The sequence below is a fragment of the Molothrus ater genome, chromosome 4, assembly GCF_012460135.2.
Source record: "Molothrus ater isolate BHLD 08-10-18 breed brown headed cowbird chromosome 4, BPBGC_Mater_1.1, whole genome shotgun sequence".
Lineage (NCBI taxonomy): Eukaryota > Metazoa > Chordata > Aves > Passeriformes > Icteridae > Molothrus > Molothrus ater.
In genome coordinates this window covers 64,105,452-64,124,407 of record NC_050481.2, presented here as the reverse complement: position 1 = coordinate 64,124,407, position 18,956 = coordinate 64,105,452, and the positions used below count along the sequence as shown (strand labels likewise).

Genomic DNA, 18,956 nt, shown 5'->3' with positions numbered 1-18,956 from the left:
GGTCTGTGCAAGACCTTTTTAGACTAAACCCTGACCTGGCAGTGAGTTCTCATGGGCAAAAAGAGCTGTAGTGTTGAATTCCTCCCCATCAGATTACAGTCTGATCTGCAGCTGCAACTTAGGCTGGCTGAATTTTTAAATCATCTTGCAGATAGAGTGCATTGTGTCTGTCCAACAGGGAAGGAACAAAAACATTCACCAGCTTATTTCATAATGCCCTGCTGTTTCAGTTCAGTCAGTTACTTGCACCAAAATGAACTTCTCCTACAGTGGTATTTTGCAGACTTGTGCTTTACAGTGTTGTGGTTTGGGGTTTTGGTTTGGTTTTTTTTTTTTTTTTTTTATAAATATCAATGTAACTCATGTAAAAAAATGCCTGCACAAAAGCAAATTTTAAACACCTAGAAAAATTCCTAAAATCCTGCTGTCCAAAGGCAGCTCTACCAATGAAGTCCACAAATACATCTGATTAAAGTTTGCCTGTCTTTTGTCTGTCAAATTGTCTGCCTGGATTGCTGCAACTGATGCCTTCAGTTCCCTGTGTGGCTGCTTCCTCTCCCTCTTTCCAGACTCACACAGCTATGATGTCCCCCCTCCTTTGTGGCCTTTCCCAAACCTATGTCCCCATCTGTTCACCTGGGGAAGCAGCACTACATCTCATTCTGGAGCAGGTTTGGAGCTACATCCGTGCTGGCCAGTGGCCACCTCTTGAAAACAGGGAAGAGCTCAATTTGGCCATGTTCAATGCAGGAAATAATAATTTATTTTTCTTTCTACCTAGACATGGGAATTTCCATTAAAGTTTTCATCATGGATTATTAATTGCAAGGCTCCATTCTATCTCTGCTTTGTCAAATTTGGTGAAAATTAGCCAGAAGGTTCAGAAGTTATCAAGAAAAGGAGGAGGGGAACAGATGGACGAAAGAGGAGTTGACAGACAGCATGATCTCATAATCCCCGCTGGCATAGGAATTCAGGCTAGAATTGAAATATTTCAGGTCAGAACACTGTGCACTTAAAATTCTCGTTTTGAAAGAACAAGCCTCTGAAGAGAAACAAATTTTCATCTGTTAGACCATCCATCAGCTCTTAGGGCAGAGATTAAACAACAGCTTTCTACAAATATATCATCAAAATTTCTAACAACCCCTTTCCCCACCCAACCTCAGACCCGTGTCCTTCAGCATTTGCTTTTGCAGCTCCTTTTGGGTCAAGATTGTTTTCCTCTGATTCATCTTTTTTTTTTTTTTTGGTTGTGTTCAGTCAAAACATAATTAAGGCTTACCTTACCCTTTTTTTCCATTCTAGGAGCAGTTGTTTTGCATCTGTTTCCTAGAACTGGAGAGGCTGCTTAGATAGCATATTGCCTTTACAAGCCATTTTATGGTGAATTCCAGCAGATTAAGGCATAAACATTTCTGGAAAGATGTCTGCAAGCTCTGCAGTATTCCATCCTTACCATGTTCTGTTTGTTCCACTGCAAAATATGACATCATTGTGCCTGACACCTCAGAGAGGAGCTCTCGGTTCCCCATCGTCTGAGGCTGTCACAGCAGCCAAGGAGTGCAGTGCCACCACACAGGCATTGCACTAAACCCTCCCACCGGCATACATCTGTCAGGTGAAAAACTCAACCTCGTTTGCTTGTTACTGCTTTAGGGGTTTGTTTTGGTTGTGGTTTGGTTTTGGGGGGAAAAAAATCAACACAGAGGAGGCAAGGAATTAGGATTTTAGCTGGTGAACTGCAACTGTACAGCATTTTGATTTTGCATCACACTGCACATCTGCTCACAGCAGCAGGATTGCAAAGGTCCCTGCTGCAGATTGTTGGAACAACAATTGTTCTTTGGAAACACCCTGTCCTAAAATGTAATTCATTGCTTTGAGCAAAATTGTATTCTTGATTAGGCACAACTTTAAAGTGCCACGTGAACTTTTATTATAACAAAGTCAGAAGACAAGAATTTGGCACCAGCTTGCTTTCTTTGCCAAGTGCATGGATCTTCTCTCCAGAGGAATGGTAGATTTCATTCTGAGACCTTGTATTCCCAGAAAAGCAGGTCAGAGTGATTAGTTTCCTTCAGCTTTGTTGGATTCAGTACTTTAAATACACAAGAAGCTCCTACATGTTCAGGCTACCACTCCTAATGCATTTAAAAATATAATGCACAAAGGGATATGTTCTTTTTCCTAGAAAATTGTTTGTTTACTCTCCTGAACCTGTTTTGAATGAAAACCCTGATTTTCATCCTAATAGGCAAGGCAAGCCTCTGAATGTTAAGTATTAAATTTGAAACATCCATTATTAGCAAAATGAGGAAACTTATTTTTCTTTTAAACAAATGGTATGATATGACAAATATCATAAACAGACCTGTACAGATCATAAACTGTACAGGATTTACAAAAATAGTGCCACCACATTTATAATATTTTTTTTTTACCCAGTGCAATTCTTGTGCTGAGAAAACTGGTGCTGTCACAAAGTACAGCACTGCTAAAATCTTATTACAGCTATTTTTTTCTGTTGGAGATTAATTTATAAAAAGTTATTAAGTGCTAGATTGTATTTTATATTTGTTTTGTGATAATGTTAATTGCAAAGAAAACTGTGATAGAAAAATTAGTTTACTATGCTTTGCACATGAGCATCTTACTGATTCAGCAGCTCAGCTTATTCAAATCAAATATAAATGTATCAACTAGCTACTGGCCATGATTTCAATGTAAAACTACTATTTCTGTATTTTTAAGGTACCACTGTATTTAGTACCAACATGCATGACAAACTGAAACACAAACCAGGGGATGTCACACACGGCAGCTGAGAGAAAACAATGTAATCTACAGAAGGGTTTCAGCTCCGTCCTTTCTCTCATCTCTCATCAGCTAAAATGCTTGTTTTTGTCTGGCTGCACATCACTTGTGATGTGACTTTCATATTTGATAAAATAAACATGCAGAACTTGTAGGCTGTCTCTTAATGCTTTTTTCCCTGTCTTGCACTGAGCTGAAATTATTTCAAGTATAATTAGTTAGAACAGACACTAATGCATTTCAATTTGCACTTTGCAAACAGGTTAGTTTGTCTTCAGAAATGTAATAGTGGAAATTTATACAGCACCCATGGTTAGAGACAAATAAGATTAATGACTGTTGGGGTTTCAATGGGCCAGTGTAAAAGAAGTCTAAGTAGCACCCCAATCTTCATACCATGCTATTAATTTGAATTGCTAAAACTCAGTGAGCTCCTTATGAAATAGCTGACATGAAATAAGCTGACATGTAAAGATTTGCAGTATGTAAAGAACTGCGAAGAGAAGAAACACAATGCACAAAAAACAAGTGATGAAAGTTTAAAAAAAAAACCTGAGTAACACAACAAAAAGGTATAAAAATTTGTATTTATATAATGACGAGATAATGATACAACACAATACTCCGTGTGCTACGGAACGTAGCAAGCGCCATGTACGTGTGTACAAATGAATCTGTATAGTACAGTCAAATGCATCTCACAGACTATGAACCATTCCTTTGGCTCTGGGACCCAGAGGCTCTGGCACAGAACCCCCCCACTAACACCTTTAGGTAACAATTGTACCACTAAGCAGCAGAAGGCTCTCAGTCAGTGCTTCACCTGCACCAAAATTTCATCTTAAACATCCCTCCTGCACAGACCCTTCCAATGCCATAAATCCTGTGGAACCACAGTTTATGCCTCTCGTGCAAAATGAAAGAAAGGAATTGTGAACTTGAGGCACCTTCACTCTGCTTTGCCAAGAGTCAAGCCTCTGGCTGACCATGCCTCCCCAGGAATCCTTTCCTGGGCTTATTTACAATACTTCAGGCAGAGAGAACAGCCAAGGTGACCAAATGGTCTTTTCTGTTTCATATACCCCCTGAATTTTAATTCTGGGTAGCTACAGAACACACTTGGATGTTTTCTTTACAGCTACCAATTAACAACAGTGCATTTAGACAGTCACTTAAGCAAATTGGTTCATTTCATTGCTGGCAAAATTAATTTCTGATGTGTTTGCCCCGTTAGTATTTGCAGGGAGTACAGCTCTTCCTTAAAGGGTTCCTAAAGGGTCTCAATTATTCTTCCATCAATTTTGGAAAGTGTAAGTTAATGGATTAAATATCAGCACTGTTACTGGCTCATACCACACACAACCGATGGCCTCTACCATTTAAAAACAAATTTAACAGATTTATGAAAGAGTAATTTGTTTTGAAGACATTCCTTTATCAGCAGCATCATAAAATTAAATGTATAAAATTAATATTACTTAATTAAAAGCTGTGATGATGTGGTTCTTTTCAAAAATGTGTTTCTTTCCACATGGCTGATCCACAAGGATGAAAAATTTCACCACTAATTACCAGTCTGCCAAAAAGCTATAAAAATGGTGAAATAATCACTTGTTCAGGAGGAGAGATTGCTGTAAGTACCTCCAGGAAAAGCAGAAGTACCCACCCAGAGCAGGTTTGCAGGCAGAGCCCACACTTGTAACTTCACCTCTTTCTGTTGCCCTATTCTCCTCTTTTGGTATTTTAAGTTCACCCACTGAAATGGGTTATTCAAAGTGCACAGTCAGGTGCTCAGAAAACCGGTATTTGTCACTGTAACTTATTTGTAGATCAACAAGTAACTTTTTTTCTATAATTATATGCATGTGGTATAGTTGAACCTATACTCATCCATGTCAAAAATATAACACCACTGAAGTCAGTCTTAATTCTGTAAGTTAGAACAAGTTAGATGTGTTAGATTTTATGTCGTTTTTTTCAACTCCAAATCTTATACTAAGAAATTAGGATTGAAACTCATCTATAAACAGCACATGGAAAACTGTCATCCTCATGGATTTTTGGGAGGCTTTTTTATTTCTGTTTTAACCTGCTAAAACTCACTCTGAACCAAGTTTGTTCTTTGCAGAAGACAATACAGGGTCCAGTCTCTGGTTAATAATGTGTTGCAGAGCTTCTACTGCCAAACCTGCTCTATTCAGAAGATAAATAAATCAGCTGCAATGGGCCTGGCACGGTACAAGCTGGGCAGAGAGAGGATGGATGCGAAGGAGGATTCATCCTCTGAATTGCAGCAGAGAATATGCAGAAAGAGCTAACAATTTTAGGCTGGTTTTTTTTGTGCCTCCCTGTGGTGATGCCAGAGTGCAGGCAGGGCGCTGGGGAAGCACTAATCCAGGAGCAGTGCAGAGGCGTGCATCCTCTGACACCTGCGTGCTGCAAGGGAAAGCCCTTCCCTTCTTCTCCCCCAGGAAACGGGCCAAACCTCTGCGTCTCCAGAAAAAGAACTCTGCGATGACTTCATCTCTCCAGAGCCCCTTCCACAGAGAAAACGACCTAGCAGCCCTGTAATCTTGTCCCTACTCCTTTTCCAGTGTGGTAACTGCAGAGGAAATGGATGAACTGAGCAGCAGCACCTCCTCGCCTGCTAAAAGCGCGTCACGACAACACCACAGAGCTGCCAAGGTGGGGGCAGGATTTCATCTTGCAGCAAAGTTTGCTTTTTGCAGCCCCACTGTGGGCACAGGTACACTTGTGCACACGCACGGGGCACACACACAAGTGCCCAGCTGAGAAAAAATAATAAAAATAACGCTGCATCCCAGGTGCTGTGGCCACAGGCAGTGCTGCACTGGCTGCTCAGCAGCAGAACCTAAAGAATGTCAGAGCCCCGACTGTCCCCACTGACTGCAGCTCTGCTGGGGGGACAGGCCAGCCCAAACCTGACCCTAGGATCTGCTGTGCCCCTGCCTCTAACGGGGCTGCTGCTGTCCGGGGGCTGTGCCTGAAAATTCCACCTTAAATTGGGCTGTGCTCGAGGGAGAATGACACAGGCAGTATGGTGTCATTTTTCTTTACCAGCGTTAATAGCTCCCAGCTGTAACAACTGAAAAAGTAAAAACAAATAAACCCTTTTTATTTCCACTCAAGATTATTCGAGTAATTTTTATTGAAAATATAAGATCTACAAAGCCATGGATACCCAGCGTGGAAGAACTCATTAAGTTAGCACATTCATCTTTAAAAGGAAAATTTCAGGTTGACCTAAGGTACAATAATGTTCAATTTAAAGTCTCGTTTTTCCTTCTGTAAGTTTCAAATCTCTTTTCATTAGGAGGTTCTGTGCAAGAGCTGCTTGTCATGAAAGGAAACACTTTACAATCCATGAATGTGTTCATTATATAATAAATGAACAGCAACAATATACTAGCCTCTTTTTTTTTTTTTCCTGTTAACAGTCGTGTGTTAAAGTAAACTCTTATTTTTTTTTCCATGATTTGGAAATTAGTTACATATGCACCAAAGGAGCTAGTAATTTCTGCTGTTTGTCAGCTACACACAATGAGTATATTGCTGTGTGCTTTCCCCAACAATGAGGATTTTAGTAATATGCAAGGTGTATAGAATGTAATACCAAAACCTGCATCACAGAAAAGGTTAATTGTTTTCTTATTCAGCTGCCAGAGTTGATAACCTTAGGCCCCTCCCCAGAGCCAAAGTAGGGGTGGCCATCCATTAGGTTATGTAAATTAAATGTATACGTTTCCTTGTTGGCAAGTTCCAAGCAGTAAGCGAGAGTGCAAACAAGGATCTGTAAGCTGCCACAAAATGTATTCATATTTCTACTCCGTGTTGTAAGAGCCAAAGGGAGGACACGTATGTCAGATGTTGAAAGAACAACTGAACCTTTGCTTTTGATCATTATGGTCAGTCTGTCATGAGGTCTTGTATCTGAATGCTAAAAATGGCACCACACTTGGACATCCCATAGCCTTACACAGTACATTTGTGTTTCCCAAGCCACTGAGCGCTGGTCTCACAGAGACCCTGACTTTATAAGCTAACAAAAAATAGATTTGGGTGCTGAAGAATCCAAGGGAGGGCTCATACAAAGACAATTAACCCTCGCACCAAAACCTAATTTCATGAATTTACTTAAAGCCACACTGAATCTGTTGTGAGAGGGTGAAGATATAAATACACCTCTCTGCTTCATCCGTAAGAAGGTGGACAACTGACCATTTGAACAGAGGGTCTTGAAACAAAGCTTAGTTGTCCTTTAAACAATGAGAAGGAGAGGCATACATAAATGGTCACCAAGGCACAATATGACAAAGGTGAAGAGTCCCTGAGACTCTGGTCTGGGTCTGTACCATTCCCCTCCTTATACAAGTAAATGAGAACATTTAGGAAAATATAATACAAAATCTCTTACAGGAAATATAGACTACACTTGCTAAAATCACTTCCCTAAAAGTGTTTATAGCTTTTTTCTTTTTTTTTTTTTCAATTTTTTTCTTTTTTTTTCTTCTTTTTTTTTTCATTTTTTTAAAAGACCTTCTTTAAACAGATAATGCAAAGACTGGTCCATTTTTTTCTTACCCGGCAAGCCAAGCTCTAATGACTTCACTAAGCAGAAGTTGTATTAAAATACATCTTCATAGTATTGCTACAATTTGGGTAAATATGTTCTGAACAGCTTGATGAGTACTAAATAAACTTTGCTGTTTTACAGCATACATTTTAATTTTTTTGCACTTTTTTAAGAATAGAAAATGCAATTATAGTGTGCAAAAGAAAAAAAATTAATTATCTTCTAGCTGAATACTGTAATTTTAAGCCATGCCTTCCATAAGAATGTATTGACATGTGTAAATAGAAGAGAAGAAAAAAATACAAGCAAACAGAGATTTCATTTCCTTGCAAGGAAAGATTAACTATCACAAACTGGATCACTTGAGTTCTGTATTCTTCAGAGAAAGAAATGAAAACAACAACCCATAAAACCACTGAAATGCTTCAAATGTCATCCATTCCACAGTAACAGGTTAAAACTGCCATGTTGCTTTCTACTGCTCCCGTTAACATGGATAGAATGATTTGCTGCTGGTTGGATATTGAATACAAAAAGCAAAAGAAAGTTGAGATCATCCCACATGAAGTCATTATTAGAGCTGGCTTTTCCCCCATTTTGAAGTACAGTAGTGACTTGTAAATATGACCTTTTCTAAAGATCATTTGAGATTTGAAGATTTATCTGCCTGCTTCACCCAAACAACAACTGCTGAAAGAATTTACTCTATGGAGCCCACTATACAGCATTCAAAATGTTTTGGGTTTGGGGTTTTTTTCATGAAAAAATACCACAAAAAGTAGTTTTAGGTTTTGTATCTCTGAATCACTAACACATTGTAGATTTCATTTATTCTTCCATGTTTGAAATGGTTTCTGCAAAATCAAAATAAACTGTCAAACTCCCTTACGCCATGCTTCCAACAGTTTGAATTTAATACTTCTTGAATGGAACGACATAATTTATTTCCTTTAATTTGCAGGATGGCTACATCAAGCTAGCTTTAAGTCACAACTGTACCTAACCACAGTTCTCTGCAGCAAACCCATGATTTACAATATCTAATATTGTGGTTACAGTGCAGGGAACCGTGGGTAAGAAACCTCCATGTCAGAGTATTGTGGTTGGGGTTTCCCGGAAGAGTGGCAGTTGACACCTCTGGAATATTCATATATAAGTGCTTCAGTCAGATGGTCCTGAGTTGAGCGGGTAACTCAGGCACTATGAGAGCCTGGCATTCAGTCTGCGGGAATGTGTGTAACCTCCGTCACTCGAACCGCTCTGCAAACTGTAGTGGTCTTCAGCATCACTGGCACTTCCAATACTGTCCATTTCACCTGGAGTAAACTCCATTCCTTCAATGTCTACTTCTAAAGAAAACATAAGAAGGCACATTTTCAGAAAGTTGTAGCGACTGGTCATGGGCCAGTGTCAATCAACACCTGAATCACACTTCAGTTGCAATAATTATAAAAAAAATAAGAACTGGCACAGTAATTCCTGAGGAAAGGATCATCTTGTCCACCTGAGAATTAAAATCCCTTCTGTCCTCAGCCACATAAATATACTGCATGACATCAATACCTGTAGCATTCACATTCTCTGAACAGAGAGAGACATAATTGTCTCTCTCAGGTTTTTTCCTGGAGAAGCACAGAGGGAAAACAATTTTTATCTCTGCTTGCCGCTCCTAGTGTTTTGCACATGTAGAGTGTGTTAAGAAAATTGTTTACCTAAAGAAATTTAGTAATTAGATTCTGGTAGAAATTGTTTAGGTTAATGACCCTATCAGGTCCAAGCTGTGTGGACTGTCAGTCTGCAGACAGACATAAGTTTTTCAATTAGTAGTAAGTATAATAGTATAGTATAGTATAGCATAGTATAGCATAGTATAGCACAGTATAGCATCTCTCTTTAGTATAACTGTAATGTAATATAGTATAGTTTCAATAAACAATTGTTCAACCTTCTAAATCAATAGAATCAGATACCAATCATTCCTGTGATGGGGGCACCCTGAAACTTTGATAAATACCAGATGTTTTCCCAGAACTGTTCCAACCTGCACACAGACACTGATTTAGAAAAAAGCTGGCCCTCAGAGGCGGTTGTACTGCAGAACTGTCCATGGTAATTCCAGCCATGCAGGTGTTGGCTGCCCATGTTGTGACCACCTGTCCCCAGGTTACTGCCCCAAGGCCAACCACTCAACCCCCCTGGGCCCAGAAACAGCCAGCCTGGGCAACTGTTCTGCCAGAAGAATGTCCAAATGGGAAAATAAGAAATGGCAACAGCCAGCTTGACAAGCTGTCTTAAATGAGAACCAAATGCAGAGAACCCTTGGTGATCATTGCACAGAAAATGTTTTAAAATTTCACAATAAATTATGTGGAAATAATTTTTTTCACACAAACTAATTAGGCTAAGTACGATTTTTTTTTTCCATGGGAAAATATTATGCCAGCTTTACCAATAATTACACTAAAAATTCAAAATATTAAATGGTAATTGTTAAAAAAACTGGCGAAAACACATGCAGGATAAATAGCTTTAAAAATACACACAGTATTAACAGCTTCAAAAGTGATTAGGAAAAAAAAACCTTTTTCAAAGATTGTGAAAAAGATGCCTTAATTTTTTACTTTTCAAACTGCATTATGGAATAATTTTGTCTGGGTTTAGTTCTAAATGACATTTCCTTGTTTCCCTACTTCCCTTTTCCCCCGTGCTGCTGCAGGCCCTGTGGGAAGGCCTGGCTGAGTTACCTTGTTCAGAGTCAGTGGATATTGTTGATCCCATGCTGTCAGTGCGGATTCGCTCCATGCCCTGCACGGAGAGCTGCTCCAGCCTGCGCTTGAGGTAGCGGTGCTCCCGCTGTAATTGTTCTTTAATATTTAGAGCTTTTCGGTCCTGTTCTTCCAATTTCTTAAAGGGAGAGAAACACAGTGAGCTGGCAGTTTGTACCCATGTCAAAGCATAAGTGACTTAAGGTCTTCTCGTAAACAGTAATTTGAAAGCAATTTAAGTATTTTAATTAATCAATATAAAGTTAAATCTAAAATTTCGATTTTTTAGTTAGCATTCTGTAGAGGTCAGTACAATTTTAGCAGGCTGAATTTGTTTCACGGTAAGATAAATGGTTACAGGGGAAAAATAATAATAATTAAAAAAAAATCCCTCAGAGACTCTCTTGCCACTAGCAGACGTTTCCTGGCTAAGACCAAATTATTGTTGCCTTGGTTGTGGGGAGTATTTAAATCATTTTATCAGGCGAAACCAGCATCATCTTTGATAACTCGAGCACAGCTCAGGTTTCAGTGAGAACATAATGCATCTTTAGATGAGTCTCTTATTCCACCTATCACCATAAAGAAACCATCGTGAGCCTCTGAATGTTCTCCCTCCTACCGTAGGCTATGGAAAATTTTAGCATTTAAAGTGCTTCATTAACAATAAGCAGCATTAATTATATATAGAAGGAGGAATTTACTAACAACTCTCTTTATTCTTGCTTTTTTTTTTTCTTGAACTTCTCCAGAGCGAGTATGATAATTCTGTGATATCATCTACAAAGTCGATGGTATTAATTCAGAATTTCTCGGCAAACAGCCTGTGAAAGGATCCTTCACATATCTACCTAAAATCTCCCCTCTGACAGAATAAAAGCAGGTATTAATTTTGCAAATAAAAAGAATGCTTCACACCCGATAAAATGTGCTGCACTGTTGGTCCAAATACAGTAACAGGAATAAAGTATCTTTTTGTATTTGAACTGAGCCCTTCTCCAAATCACTGCTAGCCATTAAAAAAAACTGACTGCATAATTAGGGAAAAATTTGTAAGAGTATGATGGGATTAAAAGCATGAAGGATACACAAATCAAAACACCTTTTATAATTAAAAAAATTATCTATCTGATGCAGTAAATTACAGGTTGTAGTAGTAAAAGCACTCATAAGAGTGAGCAGATTTCTCTGTGAGCTGTGTTTACAGGATCACTGAGATTTAGGAGATGTGCAGAGAGTGAATACAGCTGCTGAAGTCTCCTCCCTGCCATCTGAATGAACCTAGCCTTGGTTTTCTGAGGAGAGCAGGCTGGGACAGTGCACAGCAAAACACAAGCAAAACCCTTTCAGAGATCTTGCTGTTCCCATGCAAGCCTGAAATAGAAGTGTTTGAAAATAATTGACACCCTTGAATGGGGCAGTTTCCTGGCTCAATGAAATCTACCTTCTTCCACCACATTTTAAGCCCCCTCCCAGGCAATACACTCTGCAGATAATCATCAGAGGTGGATACACAATGTTATAATAGGAAAAGGGGTTGGTACATCCATGTACACAACAAACCAAATGTGCCCAATTGATCAGACTTCCTTTTCCTGTATTTTCCTGGCTGCAATCCTAAACTCTAACAACTACTTTAGGAAAGAACTCAGTGATTCATATCCAGGAGACTCAAAACCATGCAGTCTTTCAGAGCAGATCTCAATATATGGGGGGTGTGCGTGTGTGAAAAGTTGAGCACTAATGACTGTGCTCAAAATGCCAGCTGGGCACGGGCAAGCTCTGGCAGGGCAGGGGAGGGAGCTGACCTGACAAAGGGGAGCAATTAAATGCTAACCCAGTTTGGGCAGGTTCAGTTAAAATCTTAAAAAGAAAGTTAAACTTCAGTCTGGGTTTTCAAAAGACGAGTACTTGGTGCTGTGCAAGAGAGATCTGGAAAGAATCTGTTCCCAGCTTTTTTTATCAGCAGCTGAAATGGTAACTGCAGGGCTAATCTCGCACACTCGCCACTTGTAAAAACACTTCTTCAATTTGTATGCATAAGCCCATCATAGGGGGGCAGCCCAAGACAAAAACCACATGCAGTGCCTTTCATGCATGTTAGCCTGAATTATAAACAAGAGGCCAAAATCTCAAATGGTAAAAACAGGGGTTGCCCAGCTGGAGTAAATGTGCTTAGAAGTGCTGAAAAAGTAGCTCTGTAAACTTGTTCACAAGAATGGTTTTGCTTAGATTAATCTTTATTTCTTCATATGAATCACACCCACTTCTGTAACAGCACTGAATCTTAAAGCTGTGCATCAGCAGGCTGTTCTCCAAAATATTCCAAGATTACTGGCAGTGTTCAATTTTGCCTGACACTTTTCTTGACCTGTTTCTCTGTAACACTGAAAAAATGCCAGATGAGTAATTACAGTCCTGGACACAGCAGCAGAAACCTGTTCTTTAACTTTTACATTTAAATACCTCTTTGTCTTATTTCTGCATATAACCCTGTTCCCTGAAAACAATGACAATGAAAATGGGAGTGAAGGTGTCTTTGGAGAGAGAAGGCCTGAGGAGTAATTTCCTTTGAATTACTTGTGCAAATGTAGAACCTGCACTGCTGCTGGATCATAGGTGAGATTTAAGGCTGTTTTTTGTTTTAAACTTGTAACAAGGGGAGCAGCAACTAACAGGAGATTGCATTTAATTTTTTGTTTCATTTAAATGAGAACCTGGTCAACAAAATGTTGATGGGATATGGCTCACTAATAGATAGGATATTTTTGATTCCATTTTTTTTTCATCATTAATGGACCTGGCTTTTTTACATTTTAGTAAATTCAGTACAATTCTACTTTGCTTGGTTCTTAAAAATAAATATATTAATTAAAGAACAGCTTTGATAGAATTTTTTTAATTATAGTGTAAAATAAATTAAATTATAGTGTATTAAATACACTAGTTAGCAACTGAGAAATCACAAAACCACTGTTTTATATATCTGAGATGCTAAATTGCAAAACACTAAACTTTGACACTGTGACTGAAATCCCTGCAAGTAATAAAGGCCAATAAATCCAGAAGATTGGACATATGGATATGGATTTTGTGTGAAAATTTGTTTCCTCTCTATGGATACACATTCTGGAAGATTCTCCCTTGAAAGAAATAAAAACATGGATGAATGTTTTTACCTTGATATGCATCTTAGCTCTTTTCAACAGACTTAGAGTGGTGTGTCTGGTGCTGTCCGGCCCGAGAGGCACAAGCTGTTTTAGCTGTTCCAAATATAGCCGGAGTTTAGCCCGCCTGCAATCATCAAAAACCAAGAGTTGTAGTGGAGTTGCACCCGACCAGAATCTCCTATATGCAAACACCATCTGTTTGCAGGATCTCTGCTCAGAGCTCGAGTCAACCGTGGCTTCCTTTCCCCTCCCTTTGGCAGGGTTTCAGACTGAAAGGTCACTTGAAATGCAGTAATGCTGCTTGGCACACTCACACAGGAGGCTCATACCTGTGTTTCAGAGCACTTTGCTCAGCCTGGTCAATCCCATCTTAACCAAAGGGGAGTATGCTCAGAGATCTGAGACATCCAGGCAACGCTGCACACAACCTGTGGCTGGGTAAGGCCAAAAACCTGGGATTTTGCCTCCAATTCAGGGATTTCTGCAGGCATAGACAGAGCTGTGGGCAGCTGCAGACCCTGATCCCCCTCTCCCCATTCCTATCCCTGCCTGCTGCAATAGGAAACACTCCAGCTATGCAAGCCAAGGGCATACATGCAGCTCCTCACAGCTCAAGAGCTGTTTCCAGCCATGGTTTATCAATGTATTTTAACAGGGAGGTCCTGATGTCTCTTCTACTGACCCACAGTCCCCTCAGAAGGAGACAGTTCTTCCTCTCACTGCACTGTGTTTATTATAAACACACGAGAAGAAACACTTCCAGCCATATTCCTCAACAACAGGGTCCTGCTTTCTCTGTCACTCCCTTGCAAGTATCACTACTGCTGCTCTCAACAACCTCTCCTGTACTACTACCATATCTATCAGTAAAAAGAGAATGAACAAAGTATATTTCTACAAATAATTTCCAAACTAGAAAGCAGCTGGCGATACAACAGTCCAAGGAAGAGTTGCTTGACCAATCCAAAACAAGGCAGTGGCCAACCAAAGAACTGCATGGGAGCGTGTTTCTGCAGTTCCATCCTAAAGAAAATCTCTCCTGGTTTTAATTCACAGCCCTTAAACAGGAATCCACACGGTTCTGCAATGAGAAATGGATGTGGAAGCGCTTCCATGAATAACTGCTATCCTCCTTTCTGCCAGCCTGTTACAGGCTGAGCAAAGCCATGACCTGGAGCTGGCATTGCCCTCACAGCCATAAGAGGAAATGAAGCAGATCCCAAGAGTGAGGGGAATAATCATCTTTTTCAAATTTGCTCGATGCTGCATGAAGGAAACAAACACTGCAGGGAATTCAACACGTCTGGTCAAGAACGAACTTTCTTTTGAACAATGAGTTCAGAACCACAGTCCAGCATCAGTGTTTGAAATGGACAAACACTCTGGGGCACAAACACTCTTCAGCAGGTTTTAATATGCACCAAATGACAAATTAAATGTTTATAATTGGAATTATTAGTGCAATGTGAAAACAACCTGAGAATTAACATTGATAAAACCCAAAGCAAAACAGAATTAATACAGAACAGCAGTGACTACATACTCACATATGTAGTTCTGTCTGCCTATAAATCAGCAGTGTACTAGCTAAGAAACCACAAAGCATTTTCAAAAAATTTTACATTTTTTCTTCAAGCCACTTAGGGAAAAAGGATTTTTGGTAAAAATCTGATTCACAAGAGAAAACTGCTGACAGACTTCTTGTTTAGGTCTGGGGTTTGTTTTTAAATACAAGGTTCTAAACTTAAGCATCGAAATGCTTTTATTTAAACAACACCAACAAAGATTGGCTGAAGTATTCACAAAAAGAGCCCAATCAGATCCCCTGAGGCTGCTACCTTAAACTGGAATATCAATCTTTAAAATGGTGAAATACCCAAATTAGGGACCACTGATATTTATACAGAAAATCTTAATGAGGCAAATTTTTATTTCTGCATCTGTAATCTCTAACAACTACCTGGGGTAGTTGCATTTTAAATACAAAAACTGTGTCAGAGACTAAATTCAAATAATCTTCTTGTTTTCTAAATGGCCTCTGAACATACCCACATGAGCCTGTTTCACTCAGCCCAACCTGGATGCAACAGTACTTAGACTGATGACAAGAAAGTGGGGACTGAAGATGAAGGAGCATATGGGAAGGAAGAGGAGAAGAATGGTACCAAATAGTAAATAGAGAGGTAAACACCTAGAAATAGAATGAGCAATATACTTGGAGCAATTAGAAGTCTGATAAGGAATATACAGAACTGTTGATGTGATATTTACTTAGTATTAATTCTGGAGAACATTAATGAAACCAGACTACATACTGAACTTGTCTGCCTCTTGCTATTTGAGGAAAGTCTGCTTACCACAGGGAGAAGAAAGCAAGGCTTTAGAGCACTTCCTTGCCATCAACTGGGAGTTCACAGAAATATCACCAAAGTTCAGGGGCATGGCCGTGTGCCTTTTTAAAGCACAAACTCTCTAATGTTACCTGCCAGCCCAGTAGAGCAGGACTTTACAGAAGTGCCAGGAAGAACATGGGACTGAATCTAAGAAGAGTATTTTTAAATGACCAGTGAGAAGAATTAAAAGGGCTGAATAGTAACAAAACTGCTTTAAGGCTTTTCCAGTACTACCAGCTGATACTGATAGCAGTTAATGTGCTAAACACACTTGCTGAAAGACCTCCTCTAACTTCACTTTTTTTATCTTAAAAGGACTTTTTCTTTCATCTAATTACTCAACACCTATGAATCCATTACAGATTTTAAAGCATAAGCTTTGCATAGATATTTACATAAATGCAGACATGTTTATTATGTGACTAATTCATTAATTATAATCAATAGCATAGATTGTGAAAGTACAAAAAGAAAACCAGCCCACCACAACTCTTCTAGTACTGAGTAAATATCCTCACGTTTTTCATCTTAGAAAAAACTGTAAGAATGTAAGAAAACATTTCAGGCATGTTACATTAACAGATCACACTAGCAGGAACAAGGGACTCAAACTTCACAGCAGATAAGTTGTCTCGTACAGACTCTGCCAGCATTAATTTCTCTCTTTTTCTGCAGGGACCTGACAGCTTTTGCTTTTCCTCAGCTGCCTGTGACCACAGGAGGAGGGAAAGGCACTCACAGAGGTAATCACAGCCAGAGCTGCTTTGTGTTTTGCAGCTCACGCCTTAAATTCCACCTAAAAAAATAACAAAAAGAAAGGAAAAAAAAAAAAGCAGCCTAGTGTCAGAGCAACAGGGTAACAGTCTCTGTGCATGAAACATGGTTGAAGTTGGGTAATTACACTCTGCTCCAGCTTCCAACACCAGTGTGGATCTGCCTGGACACCAGAGCTGACAGAAAAGGGCAATTTCCTCACCTCAGGTGGATGCACAGAAATATCCCCCCCCATCACTGATACTGATTTCATCTGGGAAGGCAGGGATATAAAAATGCCATCCAAAATCCAAATCAAGCCTGCAGCTCTCTGTTTTGGGTGTAGCCCCACATATGGAGAGGTGCATGGGTGCCCAGGTCTGATTTACCACATCGTCCTTTGTGCCAGATGATAAAGGGGTTTCAGATGTTCAAGACTCCAGTGTTTCCCCATAAGCAGGTTCACAGCAGGGTCCTCTGAGTCTGCTTTACAGCTCCTCTAGTGCTTGGTAAGCCCAGGCTGGTCAGCATTCCTGGGCAGGGGCCATGTCCAGCAGCTGTCTGGTGGTTCCTCACATTCACATAAAGGACAAAGCCACCTGCTGACAACTGACCCAAAGGCTACCAGCAGGAACTGCCCTAAACTGGTTTTGAATCCATGTAAGCCATGATGGGCAGTAGAGGCAGGGCTTTCAGAGCCCATGGCAGAACCCTGGAGCCCCACAGCATGGAGGGACAAAGAAGCAAAAAGGTGGTATTAAGACTTTTCCTACAGAACAAGGACATCTACCAGACCCTCACAGGAAGACCACTCACTGACTGTAGTCCTTGCAGACTCCAGTTTGCTCAAGTGTTTGGCTGTGAAAAGGCAAGTTCACCACTTCTCAAAGAAAGGGTTGCCATACAAAGACATATTAAGATCTTTGACCCTAATCAATTTCATAATTGTGTTAAATGAGTCCATTAAATAATAGTCAATAAGCTTTGCTGCATATATGAAATCCCAGATGGAAATCCAAGCAGTACACCAAGAAATGGAATACTAAGATGCAGAAAAAAAATAAGAAACAAGAAAGTCCATTGTTCACCCTGGATAATCTTCATTCCAAGGAAACTGCAACAACTCCAAGAAATTCCTAAAACTACTTGACAGGCGGTTGCAATGGGAACAAAATACTTCTCTGTAGGGCTAAATAATGCAACAAAAGGCAATGGCTGTGGATTCAGAAGTTCAGGATAGGCACAGGGAAAAAAATTTTTTATTGGGGCAGTGGTGAACAACCAGGATAGGTTGCCCAGAAAGGCAGTCCTTGGAGGTTCTTAAAGATTTACCCAGACAGAGCCATAAACCTTCACAGACACACATCTGTGTCTATGAACGTGTAAATACAAAACTGCCTGTAACCCTTCAGCATCTGACTGACAAGATTGCTCCTATTCATGTACCAGCAAAACATCCCCAGCTGTGTGGCTTGAACCTGTGCCACTCTGACTGACAGACTGCTGGTAGGTTTGTGGAGTGACCTGATCCACTGCAGCCTTTCCACAGGGGCTCTCCAGGGCTTTGTCAGGTCCAGCACAGCAGAGAGAAATGGCCTGCAGCCATCAGACAGCAGATAGCTGTTCAAGCAGCAATTGCACAGTTTTTTGACAGCAGCAAAGGTGTGTTTCCTAAACCATTCAAGTATAAATCTACTGGCTTTATTTAGAGGCCACTGAGCTGCACAAAGCCAGCTGCAAAGGCAAGGTGCATATCCCAAATGAGCTGCTCAGTCCTCAGCATGGCATGCCTCAGCCAGGCCCTGGTGACATTGAACGGCCACAGACACTCATGATCCAGGGTGACATTACTGAGTTCCTGTGAAATGTGTGCCTGTCCATCCTGCCACCCCAGCTGGGCACTCCCTCCAGACAAGCTTCCAACAGCCCTCCACGTGTTTGTGGTGGGTAGCACGGGGTGGGCATTTCCTGGAAGCTGCATCCAAAGATAAACAGTTCCCAGTGCTGGCATCGTGTTCCTGACTGCCAGAGGTCACTTGCTGAAAGTGTCAGAAGGGCCATGCTCATCTGTTTCTGAACAATTGTGAGCAAGAGCATAAAACTCACTACGAGAAGTCAAAATCATGACAAGTGTTCACCTTGCACATCCTCCAGGTCTCACTCCACTGCCCCCATGGAGCACAAGAATGACTCCCCCATGCACCCATTCTCTGCTGACCCAGAGCTGGCTGTGGAAAGGAAGAAGCCATTCTATCAGCAGTCTGTCATCCTGTGGGAATCCCAGAACAGTTCTGTCTGGTCCGCACCTGCTCCCTGCTACTAGCAGACTCCCAGTCTGCCAGTGGAGCTCTCCTGGCCATACTGGCATCTCAGACATGCAGCATCTCCAGCTGATGGAGGAAGGGTGCAGAAGGTTAGGAAATGACCAAAAAGCCACTAAATGTCTATATTCCCAAACTGCATG

General features: G+C 40.4%; 1 protein-coding gene and 1 long non-coding RNA gene across 4 annotated transcripts in view; both read right to left on the bottom strand.

Annotated features, from left to right (window-relative positions):
• Positions 1-740: 740 nt before the first annotated feature.
• Positions 741-1,613, bottom strand: LOC118685980 (uncharacterized). Its single transcript, XR_004980075.1, has 2 exons — positions 1,291-1,613; positions 741-978 (listed from the first exon to the last, which is right to left on the bottom strand). It is a non-coding gene; the product is annotated as an uncharacterized LOC118685980 (long non-coding RNA).
• Positions 1,614-5,962: 4,349 nt separating this feature from the next.
• The window catches only part of MXD4 (MAX dimerization protein 4), a 39,687-nt gene continuing 26,693 nt past the window's right edge, over positions 5,963-18,956 (bottom strand). For all 3 annotated transcript variants that reach the window (XM_036381843.2, XM_036381844.2, XM_036381846.2), the window contains exons 4-6: positions 13,356-13,470; positions 10,156-10,315; positions 5,963-8,760 (exon numbers count right to left, since the gene is read on the bottom strand). In XM_036381843.2, the coding sequence (XP_036237736.1) occupies positions 8,612-8,760; positions 10,156-10,315; positions 13,356-13,470 (424 nt within the window). In that variant the 3' untranslated portion in view covers positions 5,963-8,611. The remainder of the gene's footprint in view (positions 8,761-10,155; positions 10,316-13,355; positions 13,471-18,956) is intronic.